Here is an 18930-nt window from a genome sequence, read left to right as displayed (position 1 = left end):
TCAACTGGGGGTCATAATAGCAAAGCTGTGCTTGTTAACAAGAAAAGGATATGGGCGTCTGCATGCAGGCATGCTAAGAATTTAAGAAAGATACTAGTGGCCACTGCGGGATTTATAGGATCAAAGTGCTCATGGGCTTTAAATCAAGTATAATCAAATCATTTTAACATGCCAGTCTCATGTTGGATAGTCTGTGTCAGAAAAAAAAAAAAAAAAAAAAAACATATGAGGATCCTGCACAGAAGCCAAGAGTGTGGACAACCAAAGGCAATCACTCGATGGAATTTAAGTCCACCATTGAAAGTAAAAAGTATCCATGCTTTAGATTTACTTTGTGTGTTTCTTCATATTAACAACATTTTAAAATTTCCAGCTAGATGAATGCAGACAGCGTAGAGCTACAGACCAAGTTACTAGAACACGGGTAAAGGATCAGGGTAAAATTTGGTTTTAAGGTTTAATCACAACAGATGTAAAAGCTCCACATGTAAACCATGTAACAATGTACAGTACACATTATTGGAGAGAAGTCTGTTCGCTGTCATGGCATTCCAGGCTCAATACAACCTGGTACACAAAGAAAATAAAGGCGGAAAAAGAACAAAGTTCATCAAGCTTTGAAATGCAGAAACTTCGATCCTGGAACGGACCCCCAGAAAAGGGGAAGACACCTCTTTAATTACAATGCTGGTCATTCAAAACAACAAAGCCTATTTATTTTTGGTGCTGCTCATTACACATGGCAATACTCAGAAGTTATTACAGACAACAAAACAGGGACAGAATAGCATTATATAAAAAAAATAAAAAATAAACACCATGGTTACTGCAATAGTGCAGCAGATAAAAGAGTTAACATTTAAGATTGAGGGTCCAGGTCACAATACTTATTCTCCCATCCCTCTGAAATCAAAGAATACAGCGACATGAATACATACAAAACCTTGTGGTTGGATGCCACAGTAGAGTATACTGACCACTGTTCTCCCTTGGTCTCACAGAACTATCTGCACATCTTTGATAGGTAAAAGTGATATTTTCAAGACCAGCTTCTTTCAGTATCTTTGAAGCGTTATGAGGCAGGCACAAAGTAATGCTAAATACTGTAAAGACAGGGCCATAATTATTGTTCTTCTCCAATACTTACCAAATGCTAGGTCTACCCCGAGCTGCATTAAACTGGGATATACAGTTTACATAGCCCTATTGTTCATTTCCATCTTTGAAAGGAGAGAAATAAAACAAGTTCAAAAAAATGTGTCTTGTTCTGTTAAAAAAAATGTTGTTCACGGTTCTGAAGAGGGGTCCGTTCATTTAGTCTATATAATAAATAACCGCAAGACCCACTGGGGTTCACTGAAGCCTTCACAGAAAGGCAAGCATCAGAGAGGAAACCGTTCATTTACGCGGTTGGTTGAGGTCATCTCATTCGAAGTCTAGACATCATCCATTCCAGTCCTTGACAAAGCCTGTAAAAAGGTAGAATTTTTTTTTTATATTATATAGAAGCAGTTAAACCCTATGTGGAGGGTGATACTGAGCCAAGCTGTTCGTTCATGTAAAAAGACATTTCTGAACTATTTCCAGTAAACAAAAAATAATAATTAAATGTTAATAAAGCAACAATCAATACTTTTTTTTTTCTGTTCCAAGGTTACCATAATTAAAAGTAAAATAAGAAAACCCCAGGACAATAAAACAACACTAGTTAACCAAATAGACACCCAAGATCTACAGCAGGGCTTCTCAAACTCGGTCCTGGGGACCCACTGTGTCTGCTGGTTTTCATTCCAACCAAGCTCTAAATAACTTAACTAGACCCTTAATTGAACAGATAATTTGCTTAATTAGACCTTTTCACTTGTTTTCAGCTCTTGAACCACAGTGGGTCCCCAGGACCAAGTTTAAGAAGCTCTGCTCTAGAGTGACCCAAGTCCACTCACAACAAGATTATTTTTCTTCTAAGTGTGTACAGAAAGAAAACATGCCTCATTTATGCCTAGTGATGGAAAAGCACAAAACATTTTCAGTTAACCGGTATTCTGCAACACTGATTGTTGGAAAACATGGATTGAGAATTGATTAGGGGTTTGCTACGCATGTGGACTAGCAGAGCTATACTGGTGTTCTTTTCTGAAAAGAGACTAATATTGCAGATAGCAGACTGTTTGGTTCAAATTGCATGTACTGCTAACCACTGATAGAGACGATGCGTCTACAAACTGCCCAACAATGACTGCAAGCTAATGAGATAACAATGCTGTGGACTAGAAGGGAACAGGCTCTAGACTTCAGAGAGATCAAAAGAGATAATCCCACTGGCATCAATGGGGGTCGCAAGGAGATAACAAAAGGCAGATGTATGGACCTTTTGTCTCCAGGAGTGTGAAGAATGCACTGAGTTCAGAGGTTGTCACACTAGACCACACACACAGACACACACACATTAACACTCACACAATAAATTAAATTACCTTGACCATTGGTTAATGTCAGAGAAAGGGGAGGTGGACCATCTATACAGAAGGGTATTTAATGTCACGCAAGCATTGTAATTTTGAGTTCTGTATGTCCTGTACCTGGGACCAGACTCCCTGCATATTTCAATAAACCTGGCAACTGATTGAAGAAAAGGACTCTGTGCATTTTCTTGAATCTACTTACTCACCATCTATTTTTTAAGTACTTCACTGATCACAATCACCAGTTGAGGAAGGTCAGACTAATGATATTGACTTTAGCAACCAAGTCAAATACACTGTTAACATTTTTAAGTGAATATATAACCTCTACAACCCTATTGCTCTTTGTGTGTGTGTTTGGTTTCTATTATCATACCCTTCTCCAGTAAGCGCACAACAAGCCTGAATGTGCCACTGGTGATCCTTAACAGAGGTCAGCTTCAGGTACTGGGAGATTTCAGCTACTGACATGCAGCCTTTGACATCCTGTTTGTTTGCAAATATCAGCAACCCTGCTTTTTTAAGATCCTAGAAGAGAAAGATATTCATTATTACCGTCAACTCATACAGTATTAACTGTTACAACAACAAAAAAAACAACGTACAGTACCTGAGCAACCAAATAGTGCTCTTAGCTTAGCATAGTATAGGGCTGGAGTGAATGTTACCAGGAACACCACACCTACCTCATGTGCTAACATTCTGTAGAGTTCGTCTCTTGTTACGGAAATCCTCTCTCTGTCTGTGCTGTCCACGACAACAATTACAAACTGAAAAACAGGATAGATGTTTTAATCAGACCTGAATATTCTGCTGTACTACTGTATTTTGAGTTTTTATAAAGCTCCCTAAAATGTCCTCCCCTTTTCTTTTTCCTCCTTACCTCTGTATTTGTATAGTAGGTATTCCAAGAGGATCTAAGAGACTCCTGGCCTCCAATGTCCCACATTAGAAAATGTGTATTATTGACTACAATCTCTTCAACATTACTGCCTATGGTCGGGGACGTGTGCACCACTTCATTCATTGAACTGTAACAAGGAAGAGTGTCTTTAGGCAATAACTCTTTTTAAATGTAAAATATTATAAAATGTATAAAATTACCAAGACAAAAAGGCTTAAACATATAAATGTTAAAAGGGAAATAAAACTCTAAACGGCATAGTATTCTCCTGCTTCCATGTTTAACCAAAAATGTCCCATTTTATAAGCACCTTGCTTTGATTTTCAATTTGTTTAAAAAAGTGTAATAACTGATTGCACCTTTATGTACTTCTTCCTCCCTAACCTCTTTCAGTATACTCCTTTTACACTGCAGTTTTAGGCACTGCTGGATTCTAGTTTCACTTGCTCTTCCTCCCTAAGCTGCCTAGTACATTACTGTGGCAAGGTAGAAACCCTGCTGCTGTAAATAGTGTGTGTGGGAATGTACAGTAAGGTTGGCAGGGATAGGGTTAAATTTATTCCTGCCAGCAATCACAGGTGTGGCCATTGCCCAGTTAGATAATTGATGCCAATTGAGGAGTGGCCACATGTATAAAAAGGTACCAGAAATCCTTTGTTTGTTAGAGAAGTTTGGAGGCGAGTGTTTGTGCTCGAATTGTGTACATGTGACTTCGGCGGCGCCCGCCACCCGCCCCCCCCCCCCCCCCCCCCCCCCCCCCCCCCCCCCCCCCCCCCCCGCCACCCCCCCCAACAATAAGCGGTGGAAATTTCAGACGATACAGTATTTTCACTATGCCCTTTCCCTGAGCGTGCTGGCAGAGTATGAACATGACAATACTTACAACTGATATAGAATTGTTGTCTTCCCAGCATTATCTAAACCCACAATAATGACTTTGTGCTCTGAAAAAAAGGGGAAGGGGAAGGGGAGGGGAGCAGAATTAAAGGTTATATTTTACAATTACAAATGCTCTTACAGTAAACTTACCAAGACTAACTTTCCACTATTTACTATGGAGAGGGCAATTTGCCTCCGATGTGTCCTTGGGGATAATATAGGCAAATATGTTTTTTAATGTTCCGCGGTATATCAGAATCCTACCATAACTAATACCGGGCTAAAAGAAAAATATCCAAGTACCGCAATTTTTCAATGTAAAAATGCAATTATTGCGGCACACAGCAGTAATGGCGAATGCGGGAGAAAGACGGTTGGTTTCCAAAGCCAAATCCACCAGCTTGGTGTGGAACTATTTAGAATTTCAGCCGTCTGACAACAGCAGTCTGGTTAAAGGTAGATAGCATAAATGTTGAAACTAAAGAAGTGAAAAACAAGGGTGGAATCACAACCGATTTATTTAAACATCTTTCAGATCGCCAACCCCATCTCTTTGGCGATGCTTACTTTTTCTTTGACTGAAGTTTCTTTACTTCTTTTAGTTTAAATGAATCCCAGTTCATCACATATTGAAATTCTGCAGTGAAAGGGGACATTCTGTGAATCCCAGCTCTCCTTCCAAAATTTGAATCATGCACTCTATTTGTAAACGGTAAAAAGCTGAAGTAGTATAAGTACGTACGTATTACTTCTTCTCTACCGTGCATTTGTTATTAGCTGCAAAAACCTACTTTGCAGACATGTGTCATTAAAAGGACCACATGTAAAAAATGTTAGCAATGTTTTTATATTCTTTGGATTTGTGGTAATCTGTATTTTTTGTGTAAGTGATGTGATAGCTGTGAAATTCCTGTTTTGGAGAGTATGCATGAGGGTTGGAAAGGCCAGGATAAATACAGACTGCATTGCTAAAGCATACCAGTTTCCCTAGACAACAGGATCAATGTGACGCCTCACCTGCACAGGAACGCACAGGACTTTTAGAAGCTTCTGATTTTCACACTGCAAAACTCTGCCAACACAGACAGGCTGCAGGTTTGCATGAATGTAATAACGCATGAACACAGTTTATTATAGTAGCCAGAGTTGTTGTCCTTTGTTTAATTTACTTTCTTTGCAAGATATTTTAACAACCAAATGAGCATGATAGGCCGAATGGCCTCCTCTCATTAATGACAATTCTTATGTTCTTATTTACTCATTACTGTGTACTTGTTTTTGTTTTGTTTTTACAGTGTACACAAATCAATCTGGCTAGTCTAGAGCAGCACTACAATCGGTGTTGACTTGTTTTACTTTCTAAAATATTTGAACAGTATATATGCATGGAAGTATTATGTTGTAATTGACTTTAACAACATAAGAAATGTTACAAACAAGAGATCCATTTGGCCCATCTTGCTTATTTGGTTGTTTATTGATCCTGCAAGCCATTTCCTGAAGGACTCGTGAGTCAGCTTCTACAACATGGTTGGGTAGTTCATTCCAAACACTCACAATTCTGTATAAAGAAGTGTTTCACTTTCATTCCTTTCTCACATTTTTAGAGGACTTCTAAGTATGTAAAACACATGGCCTACTTATAAAAAGTATGCTTTAGGAAAGTATTTGTACATAAAGAGATTTCTTGAAATTAGAGTATCTAAAGCTTATCAGATGTATTTTGTTTCAGATTTTTTAGTGTTAGATGCCGCGCTTTATCAGTTTTATTTGAATTTTAGTCTCGCCATCAGACATCAACAAATAGGCTCATCAGTTTGATGAACAACTTATATGACAATCCCTACAGACTCTAAACACAACAGCAACTTTTTAGTATTACTGTACTTTAACTGTAGTAAATTCAGCAGACAAGCAAAAAAAAACTTAAGGCACATTAAGTTTACACAACACAACAGACTTTTGTATTAGAACTGGAATAGAAAAGTCTACCTCAGTACTTCCATCACTAGGATCCTTTATCTAGCCTATTTGCCACATAAGCACATTCTAGGGATTAGAGTCCTAAACAGGGCACACACTTCTCACAGTCCTGTTGTATGGAAATGGTAACTAATTTAATGGGAAGGTAAACAAAAACATTTCTTTAACATTTGATCAAGTTACAGAAAACGCATATAGTGTTGCAAACAGTGACAAGCCTCAGTTCAGCTACAGAAACCCTGTGGAAGAACATGGGCCAGTACACACTTCCCTTTTGAAAACTGTCACGTGAAAAGAGCAGACACAGTGTGCCACAACATGCAATGCTTTACAGATTTATTCAAGGGCACTGTTGAAGAGGGGGCCTCCAAACACAAACAAGCTGTTGTTCCAGCTAAAGACCATTTATAAAAAAAAAAAAAAAAGTACACCCGACCAGAAAAACAAATGTGAAAATAACTGACGAAACTAAATGATGCAGTATCAGCAAGTGTTTCAGTAAAAGGTCCCATGTGTTAGATCTAATAAATCTTCTCTCATTCAAGCTGGTTGCACAAAGTGAGCTACAACACATATTAAACATACTGTACACCCGCATATTCCAAGGAAATTGGATCATAACTCAAATCATACCTCGAGACTATCATGTCTGAGAACATGGTTGGCCTAGATGCAAGGCTACAGCAAATCTAATGAGGCTCTACATCATTCATAATGAATGAATACATATCAAATGCACTCTACTGAGCTAACATACAAACATAAGCTGCAGGGAAAAGATTTGGCTGCACAGGAATAACCACCAGAGGATTCCTGTGAAACATTGTCATATTTTTTATCAATGACAAAGACCCACCCTATAGACAATACACCCCTGTACCCTCCAAAACAATGTACAGTAAATGTAATGAGAATGCATGCATAGTTACTGTGTCTTCTGAGGTAATGCCAAGCATTCATGCCAAACAATGCAATAAGGATTACATTAGGGTACCTATATAGATAGCTTATTTGGAAGTCACTTCCCTTACAGCCTTCCAGTAGTAAAATAACTGGTATTCCTTTGAAAGATCTGCTGTCATTTCACTTTCAATTTGTAAAGTGAATTCGAGGGATTACTGCATTCACTTATAACTTAGCAATGTATACCAATTATTTTAGTTTTTCGTGTTCACTGTGAAATCAATTGATTTGTTTATCAGTCACTAATGAGATACAAATCATGGTGTCAAACTTTTGCATGAACAAATATACTAGATTAGGGTATTCCTTTTTTTAATTACATTTACTTGAAGTAAGTACTGAAGCCATTCACTGTTAAATATCTGTGCTCAATTTTAGGTGCCAACGTTTCTACTAGTACACACTGTTTTGAATGATCACAGCTGGGAAACAAGCACAGCTGGACTTCATAATTTGGAGAGGTCTACGTTAGCGCCAGTTGTTATTAGCAGAAAAAAAAAAAACATTATTGCTTACAAAGAACAAAAACTATTAAAAAAAAAAAAAAAAAAAACACAACGTCTGAGCTTCGTAATTGTTGATGTCCTGGATTACAATACCGGTACGCATCTGTGCATTTTAAATCATTTGTTGTAAAACATCGAATATAAAGCAGTATAAATTAATACAGCGTTGTTTTCACATATTATTAACATTAATACCGTCACATCCTCTCCCAATGTCAAGTACGGGTAATATTTTTCTTTGACAAGGGAATGTATTCTGACATAAACATAAATAAGGATAAGCTAATTCAAACGGGTAGCGACCGAATACAAAAATAAACCACGTCTCGACTCTACCTTGATGGTTAAAAAGCCTCCATAGTTTGGTGAAGAGGATTCCCATATCTGATTGAAGGGCCTGCAGCAGCAGCCACAGCCTCGGTCAAAGCGAAATCAGCTAACACGGTGTGCAGTGGCAGTCCGTACACTAACACTACTGCAGCTCTGCCAAAGCGACCAGCACCTGGAGAAACTGACAACCTGGCACTATTTCACAGCACAGTGGACATTGAACACAAAGACATTCGTGTAGGACATCACCGCCATAGAGAACTCCGACTCTTCGACTATTTATCCGGGGCCATGTCTACCGTGTTTGAAGTTTTAGACTTAATAAATTAATTGGAGGGGGGGGGAAACAGACCCCTCAGATCCCACTTCCAGCTACACTTTCACTCCGACTATACAAACACCACGGCTTTGATGCAGTGTCACTGAGGCTGGCAGGCTTAGAGTCAACGACACAGACCTGCGCACTAAGTCTTGTGTAGCCGGAAATTGCGTGTTAAATGTTACCTTTGTATTTGGGGTGGTACTGTATTTGACTGGTCTTGAAACTAATCAAATACAATCTTATTTATATAAGGCATTTCACACAAGTTGTATTATTATTTATTTGTATTTTTTTTTTTTTTTACCAGACGATCTGGTCTGGTTGTACAATTACCCAAATCTGACAAATGCCATGGGTGCATATTTTTTACACCAGCACGGCAGTTTTAAATAGAGTTGCAATTTTGGCTGACAGATTTCTGATGTTACATTTTTAAGTCGATTATTTTGTATTTTTATTTTACATGTAAGTTTACTGGGTGAGCCGAGATAGTAGCCTAGTACTAAAATAATATGTCATGTGAGTAATAAAAAATAAGGAACAGATGAATGTGTTAATTTTAACCACATTATACTCCAAATATACCTGAAACTGTATTTGAACTTGAATGTACAATTTTAAGAACAGTTCTTGAAACAAATACGATTTTCAGAACTGTGTTCAAACACGTGCCTTTCACACACGGATTTGAATGGGTTATTTTAAATCTACACTGCCATACAGTTTTTGAAATGTGAATCTCGCAACGCTGGGAACGTCAAGAGTAGCATTTCTGTGAATGGAAACAAAAGCTGTACCTGCAATCTGATGCTGTGACCTGTAGTGACTCCTGGAAAGGATCCTGTTCCTATTGAATGCAGTAGGTCTGCTGGCTTCAGTTCTGCTGGAATCCTCTCATCACTTCACCTGTCACAGATACTGTACAGTAGCTGTCTCTACTGCATGTTAACAGCAACTGTCAGCGTTATCAACAACAAAGGGGCACTTATAGTGAATGGTTCCATATTGTGTGCATGGCAGTGGCAAGCCAGAAAATGTTTTATTGTTAAACATACTGTATGTGTCCTCTTGATAAAATCAACAATGGTAGTCCTGGTTATTACATATAAGTCATACATGAAGAGGTGATTTCCTTGTGCACAGATTGTGCATGCCTTAAAACATGCACCAAGGAATTCCTCCAAACCCTTATAAAGATTTTGTAGTGAATTGGTAGTCATTTGATTTTTTTGCATATCCTGAATTTAAGATTCTTAGCATAATAAAGGGGGGTTGCTAAATCATAAGATTTCTTCAAAATGCAACAGTAATTAGGTCATTGTGATGGTTACCAAGTTTGGAAGTGTAGCTGTCTGTCAGTCCTGTCTGGAAATCAGCCCTGTGAGAAGCAATGGAAAGGACTTACAGGCTTTGAGTAAAAAGAAGAGTCACAAACACAGTTTTTAGAGAGTTCCCGTTTATTTATTTTAGAAAAAAACTATTTTTTTTTAAATGCAGCTAGATTTATTTTTTTTTACACATCTAAATCTCATAAAACATTTTTTCTTTTTTAAATTTCAGAAATTAAAATGTTATATACGCATGCAATTTGCATTTCCTTTTTAAATGTCATCTTCCACAAAAATAACAACACAATTGAATTTGAACTCTGATGAAGCCGCTAAGTAGCATAGGGAGAGGTAAGCTCAGCATGCAGCACTGTACACATTTGCATAGTAAATGATTGTATCTTTACCAGCATGCCTTTTATAGAATACTGCACACAATTCAGACTTTACATTTTTAAGGACCAAAAATAAAAGGGTTCAGACATAAAAAATTTAAAAGAAAGAAAGTGGTCAGCTGCGATGCTATTCACAATACCAGTTCAGCTGTTTTCACATCAGAAATTAAAATACAAATTATTTCATTTTTTGTGACTGGGTTAAAATGTTATTATATTAATATATTCCAGCTTTAATCCATTAACAAGGGTGTTCGGCTAGGTTTAAATTTTCTTTAAAACACAGTAAAACATTGGAGCCAACTTACCATTTACAAAAAAAAAAAAAAAAAAAAAAGATGCAAATATAAAATAAAAAAAACCTCCTGGCACACTACTGTGATAAACATGCACTATCCAATCACTGGGCCCAAATTAAGGCTGTTATGTACAAAACAAATATTTCTATATTATCGTGAAATCAAATAAAGACAACAATTAAACACAAAATATTATAGAGCAGGCCATACAACAGATTTTCTAAATATATATATATATATATATATATATATATATATATATATATATATATATATATATATTATTTATAAAAAAGTGTCAGAGCAGATTAAAACATGTTTCTCTCCGCTATATACAATGGCTTGCAAAAGTATTCAGACCCCTGACCAATTTTCTCATATTACCGAATGACAAATGGTACATTGAAATTTCGTTCTGTTTGATATTTTATTTTTAGACACTGAAACTCAGAATCAATTATTGTAAGGTGGCATTGGTATATTTTAAAGAAAAATAAAAAACTGAAATATCTTGCTTGCATAAGTATTCAACCCCTGTGCTGTGGAAGCTCCCAGTTTGCACCGATGAAAGAAATTGCCCTAACAAGGACACAATTACCTTACCATTGGCCTCCACCTGTGAACCATTAAAGTTGCTGTCACATTTTCTGGATAAAAGCCCCAATGTTAAAGGATCATTGGTAAGGCTGTGAATCTGAAGGAAAATTAAGACCAAAGAGCATTCTACAGAAGTTAGAGATAAAGTAATGCAAATGCATAATTAGGGAAAGGGTACAAAATAATATCCAAGTGTTTGGATATCCCAGTGAGCACAATTGGATCAATAATCAGGAAGTGGAAGCTGCATCACACCACCCAGGCACTGCCAAGAAAAGGCCGTCCCTCAAAACTCAGCGCTCAAACAAGAAGGAGACTTGTGAGAGAAGCCACAGAGAGGCCAACAATCACTTTGAAGGAGCTACAGAGTTCAATGGCTGGGAGTGGAGTAATGGTGCACCAGTCAACCATATCAAGAGCTCTGCATAACACTGGCCTGTATGGGAGGGTGGCAAGAAAGGAGCCGTTACTCAAAAAGTACCATCTGAAAGCACGTCTGGAGTTTGCCAGAAAGCATGAGAGTGACCCAGCTGCGATGTGGGAAAAGGTTTTGTGGTCATATGAGACAAAGATAGAGCTTTTTGGCCAAAACTCAAAGCGCTATGTGTGGCACAAACCTAACACTGCCCATGCCTCAAGACACACCATCCCTACAGTGAAGTATGGTGGTGGCAGCATCATGCTGTGGGGATGCTTCTCATCAGCAGGGACTGGGCATCTTGTTACAATTGAAGGAAGAATGGATGGAGCAAAATACAGGAAAATACTGCAAGAGAATCTGCTTCCGTCCGCTAAAAAACTGAAGCTTGGGAGGAAACTCACCTGTCAGCAGGACAATGATCCCAAGCACAAGGCCAAAGCAACATTGGAGTGGGTCAAGAACAAAAAGGTGAATGTCCTACAGTGGCCCAGTCAAAGTCCTGATCTCAATCCCATTGAGAATCTGTGGCACTATTTGAAAATTGCGGTCCACAAGCGTCGTCCAACCAACCTGAACAACCTGGAGCAAATCTGCCAAGAAGAATGGGCCAAAATCACTCCGACACTGTGTGCAAAGCTGGTACATACTTACCCCAAAAGACTTAAAGCTGTTGTTGCAGCGAAAGGTGGCTGTACCAAATATTAATGTGTGGGGGCTGAATACTTATGCAAGCAAGATATTTCAGTTTTTTTATTTTTCTTAAAAATATTTCCCAACATAAAACCAATGTCACCTTACAATAATTGATTTTGAGTTTAAGTGTTTAAAAATAAAATATCAAACAGAACGAAATTTCAATGTACCATTTGTAATTCAGTAATATGAGAGAATTGGTCAGGGGTCTGAATACTTTTGCAAGGCACTGTATATATATATATATATATATATATATATATATATATATATATATATATATATATATATTAGATAATTCTATTTATTTTCTATTTTTTTGTTTTCTGCTGGACAGGCTAGCCTTACAGTACTCTGAGGGGTATTTCTTAGCACACAGGACCCTTTAGTTCTGTCAGTGTTTTAGTGTTGGCTTGTTTGAAATATTCATTTTTAGTGTGGAAAACGATGGAAACTAGCAATCAGTTTTAGCAGTGTAGTGCTTTGAAGATAATTAGAACAACATTGCCTGATTCATTAACCTTTCGAGAGCTGGTAATGCAATGCAAGTGCTGCAAGTAAAGAAAGAAAGAAAATATATTAGTAGTATGTAAACAGTCACTTGTTTTTTTTTTTTTTTGTTGTTTTTTTTTTTTTTTTTTTTGCAGTGGCCTGGTTAAGCCAAGGACTGGGCCTGAACAAACAGTGCACCACATGCAGACTCTGGTTACTTGTACTCAACCCACCAACTCCCCTCTTAAGAGCTGAGACCACCAAGCATCAGAGCAATCCTCTCCCAGATGGAAACAGTCTCAGAAAAGCCAAATAACTTTTGTCCCGAAGGGGAGCCTTGTCCAATTCGGTTCTTTTCGTAACTCTAAGCAATACCTGAATTACGGGGTCCAACTTGTTTTGGGGTTTTTTTGTGTGTGTTAAAGAGTAAGACAAAAGTAAAGAAAACATTCTACCGAGTGAAACTGGGCCAGATGCCAGGTTCACACTCACTTCTACCATTCTGGCATTCAGAGAGACAGAGCCATACACTATATAGTACTTAACACACACAACCATTAGAGTCCCAAAACCTTTCATCCTTGATAACTTGTACCCAAGAATGTGTAAAACAATTATCTATGGACACATTGCAACAGGTACATTGTGTTACCCATTGGATATAGCTGTCTTGCACAAGTGTAGTCTAAATCAAAATAAGGGGATTAACAAGGTGAATTACACCATGGTGCAGTTATAAACTGCTGCATGTCTGATTCCGTTGTAAGTATACACACTGGATGTAGAACAGTCAATCATTTAATAATATATGTTTTGTTTAGGTTTGCAAAAGCAAAATCTGTATTAGCTTTTAGCTCAGTCCCTGGTGCCAAGCATCATTAGGCAAATGGAGTAGCATCCAGGTCAGCAATAATCAGCTGGCAACAATGCAGTGCTGGGAGCATTAGCTCTGATATACACAACATGAACCGATGTCAAAAAATTCAAGCAGGAATTATTGAACGGTCAGTGGCAATTTAAATACGCACCCAGTGAAAAGCTTTGACCACTACAAAAAACAATAAACCAAAAACAAAAATAATCTATCTATATCAGATAATAACAAGTCTGCAAACGTTTCCTTACCAAGTGGATGCAGCACCACCTCACAGCAGGACTTTCAAACATAAGCAAGTGATTTCCTTTAGAAACTACCTGCTTCAAACATATAGCACCGGCACACTTAAGATAGGAAAGGGGGGTGCAATAATTTAAATTGATATATATGTATATATATACGTGTATTTCTATTCATCATGCAGATGTAAATCAGAGTTAAGGCTTACAGAAAATACGCATTTCAAGAGAAATGCCTTGAGCTTGACTAGAGAAATATTACGCGTTGATCTAATGTCTAATGGACACACACAGCTTATTTCCATTTCTATAAATATTTATTTGTTACCAAAATCAACCCAGGCAAACTACTCTCTATTCTATCTTTGTGCTGTCGCCATTGTGCAATCCATACTCCAGAATGTGCTCTTTATCCACATTTCAGAATTGTTTGGTGAAGAAAAATAAATAAATAAATAAAAATAACATTTATCATTGTATTACAAGGGAAATTACACTGTATATTTTATAGCAGCCCCAAAATAATCATGTGTGCAGGCGATGAATGCAAGGGTTTGGTAGCAGTGTGCATGGTTTTAAAATAGAAGGCATACAGGTAAGTGACAAACATTGCTACTTCAGTTATGCCAAACAGTTTAAAAAGCAAAATCTAAAACAGTTTAAAAAGAACATCTAAAGGATTTACTGCAAGCTTGCTGACACAAAACCATACTGCTCTAACAAGGCGTTTGCAGTGCAAATCACTGCATCCAAAAATATTTCGATTGAAGAAGCATATCACATCTTACCCACCTTCTGTACACAGGCGATTATTATGACAATCTCAGTAAGAAACAGTGTGGATCAAACATGTCTCATTCTGCACATGTGTTATCAGATACCCAAAATGTAAAGAAACAGGTCTTGTATATTTAAAACAGAGCTGCTATAATCCTCTTGCAATAACAGACCTGTTAATATTCCATACTGGATCATTCTGGAGTGTTCCTTGGGCGTCATTCACAATGGATATATGTTGCTGAGCTGCCTCTGATTGTCACATGAATATGATTTGTGATAAACACTACAAACTGTACTTCCATCCCAGGTCAGGAAACAAGCATCTAGAAATTAAGGGACACTGGTAACTTTAAACCTCCCTTCAGAACCTTGCAAAACATGCTTACTGTGGCATATTAATGAAGCTATTCCTAAAATGCATTTTTTTCTTGAAGGCATGGTGGTCTGGCAATTTAAGCAAAACACAGGGTGCTCCTCCTGGTTTTGAATACGCATCGTTGCCGTCCTTTCACCTTCCTATCCCTTGGTTATTATTCTGGATACTAGATGTTTCATCCCCTTAAATAATTAAACCCAAAGTACTTAATCAAGCAGTTTATAACTTCACGTAACGTTGCGCAAGAAATATGTTGTACCAAAATACATGCAAAGATACACAGGGTGTTAAACCCCTCAGTCAACAATACCAATCCTCCTGCAGCCAGACAAACCAGGTGTCCAAATACATTCCAGTCAAGTTGCACATAGATTAAGGCAGCATCTTTCTGCATTGGTCGTTCAGTTTTGGCAGCTGTAATTAGAAGCTGGCAAGAAAAGATTGCAAATAACAAGCAAAAGCAGAGAAAAAGCAAGTCTAAAAAGCATTGACAGCGCAATTAATAATACAGGCTCATCTAATGTGGCTTTAACACAAGCTCAAGAAACTAAGAGTGAAGTTACTTCACCTGCGCTAAATTGTATTGGAGAATTATTTCACCACAGTTGAATTCCTTTGGCCTGGGATCAATACTGTACAGTATGCAGATAAAGAATAAAGGTTAGATAAGACTAGGAGCAGGTGGGTAAATCCAGCAATTTGGGCAACTCTGCATACATCAATTGTTTTACCTTAATTAAAAGCCTGTATCTCTAACATCACCTTTTAAATGCATTTCAACAGACACTTACAATAGTAAAGCTGACAAGTAGTCACATTAGCCTATTACAGGGGAGGGAAGTGATATCATTCAGGTTTGGGTTGCTGCTGTTCTGTCTACAGACTATTTCTCTTGACATGACATGGAAGACTTTTCAACAAGGCTTTTCAAAAAGAGACACAAAAAAAAAGACAACTGTAAAGGAAACTGTGATAAAGAAAGGGGTTCTGTCAGAACAGGAAACACAAACACTGCTGCAATACAGCGATGCACATCAATTCGACTTGAGATAGTGTTGACTGAATGCTTTGCTTCATGCGTTGGCCAATTTCAAGCAATGGATGTCCCTTGCCACCTTTAAAGCTTTTTCAAACACTTCCTGGCTTTTAAAACACTGCATTCACACACATCTGCCGTCCATTTTTATAGTGGGAATGCTGAAAGCCTGTTTGAAATAAAACAGTAACCCCTGCATAAGATGGAAGCCACGCATTGGGTTGCTGTCATGTTAAACATGGTAGTAAAACGAAGCAGCATCGACACCAACACCTTTTTATCTACTGAAGTAAAAAATGCTTTAAACCACAGTCCTTGCTACAATGCTTACAACATGCTTACCGTAAAACTTTCAGAGCAAACAAAGAAGCAGAGTATACTGTTATGATGCACTTAAATTCTGCAATTTAGAAATGTTTACTTGTAAAAACAGGTGGAGCAGCTGTATTTTATTTACAGTAGTCATAGACAACGACAGTCAGAATCTCACTGTGTCGTGTCTTTTGAGTATTGCTCCACAAAGCAGCAACCCCACGGTTAGCTGCGTTTGTGACGAGTTGATTTTAGCAGGAGGTGCCACTGAGAATTTACAAAGGCGATATTCTTTTTCTGGGACATTTTCAATCACTGTTCTACTGTGTACAGGCTTCTCATGGGTTCCAACTATTAACCGACTCTCGTGTTCAAAAGCAATCCAGGAGGGCACAGTGCACTGCACACACAGCATATAAGATTAATGAAACTAGCAGGATTTATCATTACACCAGCAGGTGCACAGCACCCCTGTACTTCAAGCCAGGAGGTGCTGCACCCCCGGCACCCCTAGTTCCCGTGCCCCTGCATCTTCATTATCCACCATTGTGGAAACTGAGAAACAAACAGAAAAACACGCTGCAACATGGCCTTCAAATGATATGGCCTTAGAAAACAGGCCAGGAGGCAGGCAAGTAGGGAGTAATCTCGCAACTGATTAATGACCCAGGGAATGCGACTATAAAATACAAAAAAGAATTGTGTTTGAGTAGAAATGTACAACAGCACCATATGCACAGGAGGCAGCAACAATGAAGTCAAGGAGTGTTTGTTAACCCTTTAACTCTTGGACATCAACCTACAGACTCCCAATATCCTCTACTGTACTGGCCAATTCATTTTTACAATAAGGTTGACCATCTGAGGGTTAAAGCAGGAAATGTTCACACCCTTGCTTTTAGGTCTTACAGACAATAAGCAGCATCAACCATAGGAAAGGACTGACATCACAGCCTAAGTGTACTGTACTCTATGTGGCTCCTCGGAGCCTAGGGTGCACGCTGGGGTCACGACCTGTTTCCCCTGAACCCTTACAGCAGGCAAGCAGAAACGGCATACTGTACAAAGTCCAAAGTTTGTTGGCATCAATGTGAACAGAGACCAAAAACTAATCTAGCCTTAGTGGTTTGAACTAGTCTACATTCTACGGGAAGATCTCCCCATCTTCCCAAATTCATGCTATCTATACTGAACACCCCTTCTAATATTTATGTAGGTTAATTCCCCGCAGCCTTGAGGCAAGCAACAACTTCCTCCAGTCTAGTCAAACCGGGTTTTCATTCATAAAAAACAAACCTGCACTGCAGCGCAGGACACTTGGCAGCTACGAAGAGAAAGAATGCGATGCAAATGACATCAATCCACAGGGAGGCATGAATCATGGCGTTACACGTCAGCACCGCACCTCCAACGTCAACTCTGGATCCACCTTCAACTTTTAGTGACTACTGTTTCCATCCAAATCCGTCCAACGAAATTGAATCGATCTAAATAAAAATTCTACATCATACAGAAGGGCTGTCCAACAGCTTGTATGTTAATCCTCCTATTTAACGTATTATAGAAGGTGAAGGTCTGGACGCATTGGGTTTTGCTTGGGACATAGCACTGTCCACCAGCTGGCTGTAACAAAACAAAGCATATGCTGGTTCAAGTGCTTGGCACTTGGATTACTGTAGATGGCAGGCTGTGTTCCGTTTTCCTGTGGGAACAAACAGTGTTTCTAAAGCCCGATAATAGTAACATGCCAAATGGCACTGATATATTCAATAGTAGAAAGTATAGGGGTGGGGGGAAAAGGGAAGGGTCAAAACCCCTTACAGTTCATTCAAAGGTTTGGCAAGCTTTGCCTTACAGATTACAGAGAATACTAAACTTCAATTGAAGAGAACTTTAAATCAATTAAGGATGTTAAGATTGTGTTATACCCCGTTTTGCATCTGTGTTGGAGCTTTTCCATCACACTGGCACTGGCTCAATGTGTTGGATCACAGGTCCGTTTGGCCTTGTTTTTAACCCCAGCCGAGCGCTGGCTACAATGGAATTCCAGAGCGTTTAGCTCTGCAAAACAAACCTGGAACTGTCATTTGTGACTTTTGTTACAAGCCAACACAACACAACAGACAATTTTATTTCCAGGACACCCAAAAGCCAGGGATAGAAATTTCTGGCTCCCATGTGTAACTCAACCGAAACTGGTATTCTTGGATTTGTCCACAGGTCAATCACGTGTCTAGATGAGCCAGTGTCAGAGGGAAACGAGGTATTACACTTGGCAAAGTCACATGATTTGGACAGGACTGTCTTAGTTCTTCAGTACTGGGTTGTGGAGAGGAGAGGCCTATCAGGTTTCCTGTAAACTCAAAGCCTGTGCCTTGAGTCGTGGCTGTAGCCGCCAGGAGAGCCGCGGGTGCGGTGTGGTTTGTACGTGTCCTGGTAGTCGTACTCTTCTTCCACCAGCGGGTAGTGGTCCCGGCTGTGCTGGGAGCCTGACGACAGGCGGTTCCGGCTCTTTCTTGCCCTCTCGCTGTGGTAGTTCTCGTCCGAGGTCATCAGGCTCCGACGCTCAATTGGGGAGTGGTCTCCAGAATGGTTGTTGTGCCTCATTCTTTGACCCTAGCAAACACAAGCGCAGAAGTAGCAGCTTGATTAACTGGTCCTCTATGCTCACAAGGGCCTGATAATAATGCAATAATGCTATTCACATCACAAGCACTAAACAAATACAAATTCTTT

The 18930-nt window shown here is 38.8% G+C and overlaps 2 protein-coding genes across 4 annotated transcripts in view; both read right to left on the bottom strand.

Moving 5' to 3' along the window:
- Positions 1-447: 447 nt before the first annotated feature.
- LOC121323290 (ADP-ribosylation factor-like protein 5A) lies at positions 448-8494 on the bottom strand. The gene is made up of 6 exons (XM_041264262.1): positions 8034-8494; positions 4250-4310; positions 3346-3493; positions 3149-3232; positions 2839-2990; positions 448-1469 (listed from the first exon to the last, which is right to left on the bottom strand). Exons 1-6 carry the CDS (start codon positions 8077-8079, stop codon positions 1421-1423), a joined length of 540 nt encoding a protein of 179 aa, XP_041120196.1. The 5' UTR covers positions 8080-8494; the 3' UTR covers positions 448-1420.
- A 4092-nt stretch (positions 8495-12586) lies between these two features.
- LOC121323228 (voltage-dependent L-type calcium channel subunit beta-4-like) overlaps positions 12587-18930 on the bottom strand; it is a 42795-nt gene continuing 36451 nt past the window's right edge. For all 3 annotated transcript variants that reach the window (XM_041264149.1, XM_041264148.1, XM_041264150.1), the window contains one exon: positions 12587-18810. In XM_041264149.1, coding sequence (XP_041120083.1) covers positions 18556-18810 — 255 coding nt within the window. In that variant the 3' untranslated portion in view covers positions 12587-18555. The remainder of the gene's footprint in view (positions 18811-18930) is intronic.

Source organism: Polyodon spathula, chromosome 11 (assembly GCF_017654505.1).
Source record: "Polyodon spathula isolate WHYD16114869_AA chromosome 11, ASM1765450v1, whole genome shotgun sequence".
Taxonomy (NCBI): Eukaryota; Metazoa; Chordata; class Actinopteri; order Acipenseriformes; family Polyodontidae; genus Polyodon; species Polyodon spathula.
Note: the sequence above shows the minus strand (reverse complement) of the source record. Positions and strands in the feature narration are given on the sequence as shown.

Excerpts from the sequence above, each read along its gene's own strand:
- LOC121323290 (XM_041264262.1), bottom strand. The coding sequence starts at position 8,079 with ATGGGAATCCTCTTCACCAAACTATGGAGGCTTTTTAACCATCAAG. Across the intron at positions 3,494-4,249 it reads ACAACAATTCTATATCAGTT|TTCAATGAATGAAGTGGTGC; the intron begins GTAAGTATTGTC and ends TCCTTGTTACAG. Across the intron at positions 1,470-2,838 it reads TGTGCGCTTACTGGAGAAGG|GCTTTGTCAAGGACTGGAAT; the intron begins GTATGATAATAG and ends ACCTTTTTACAG.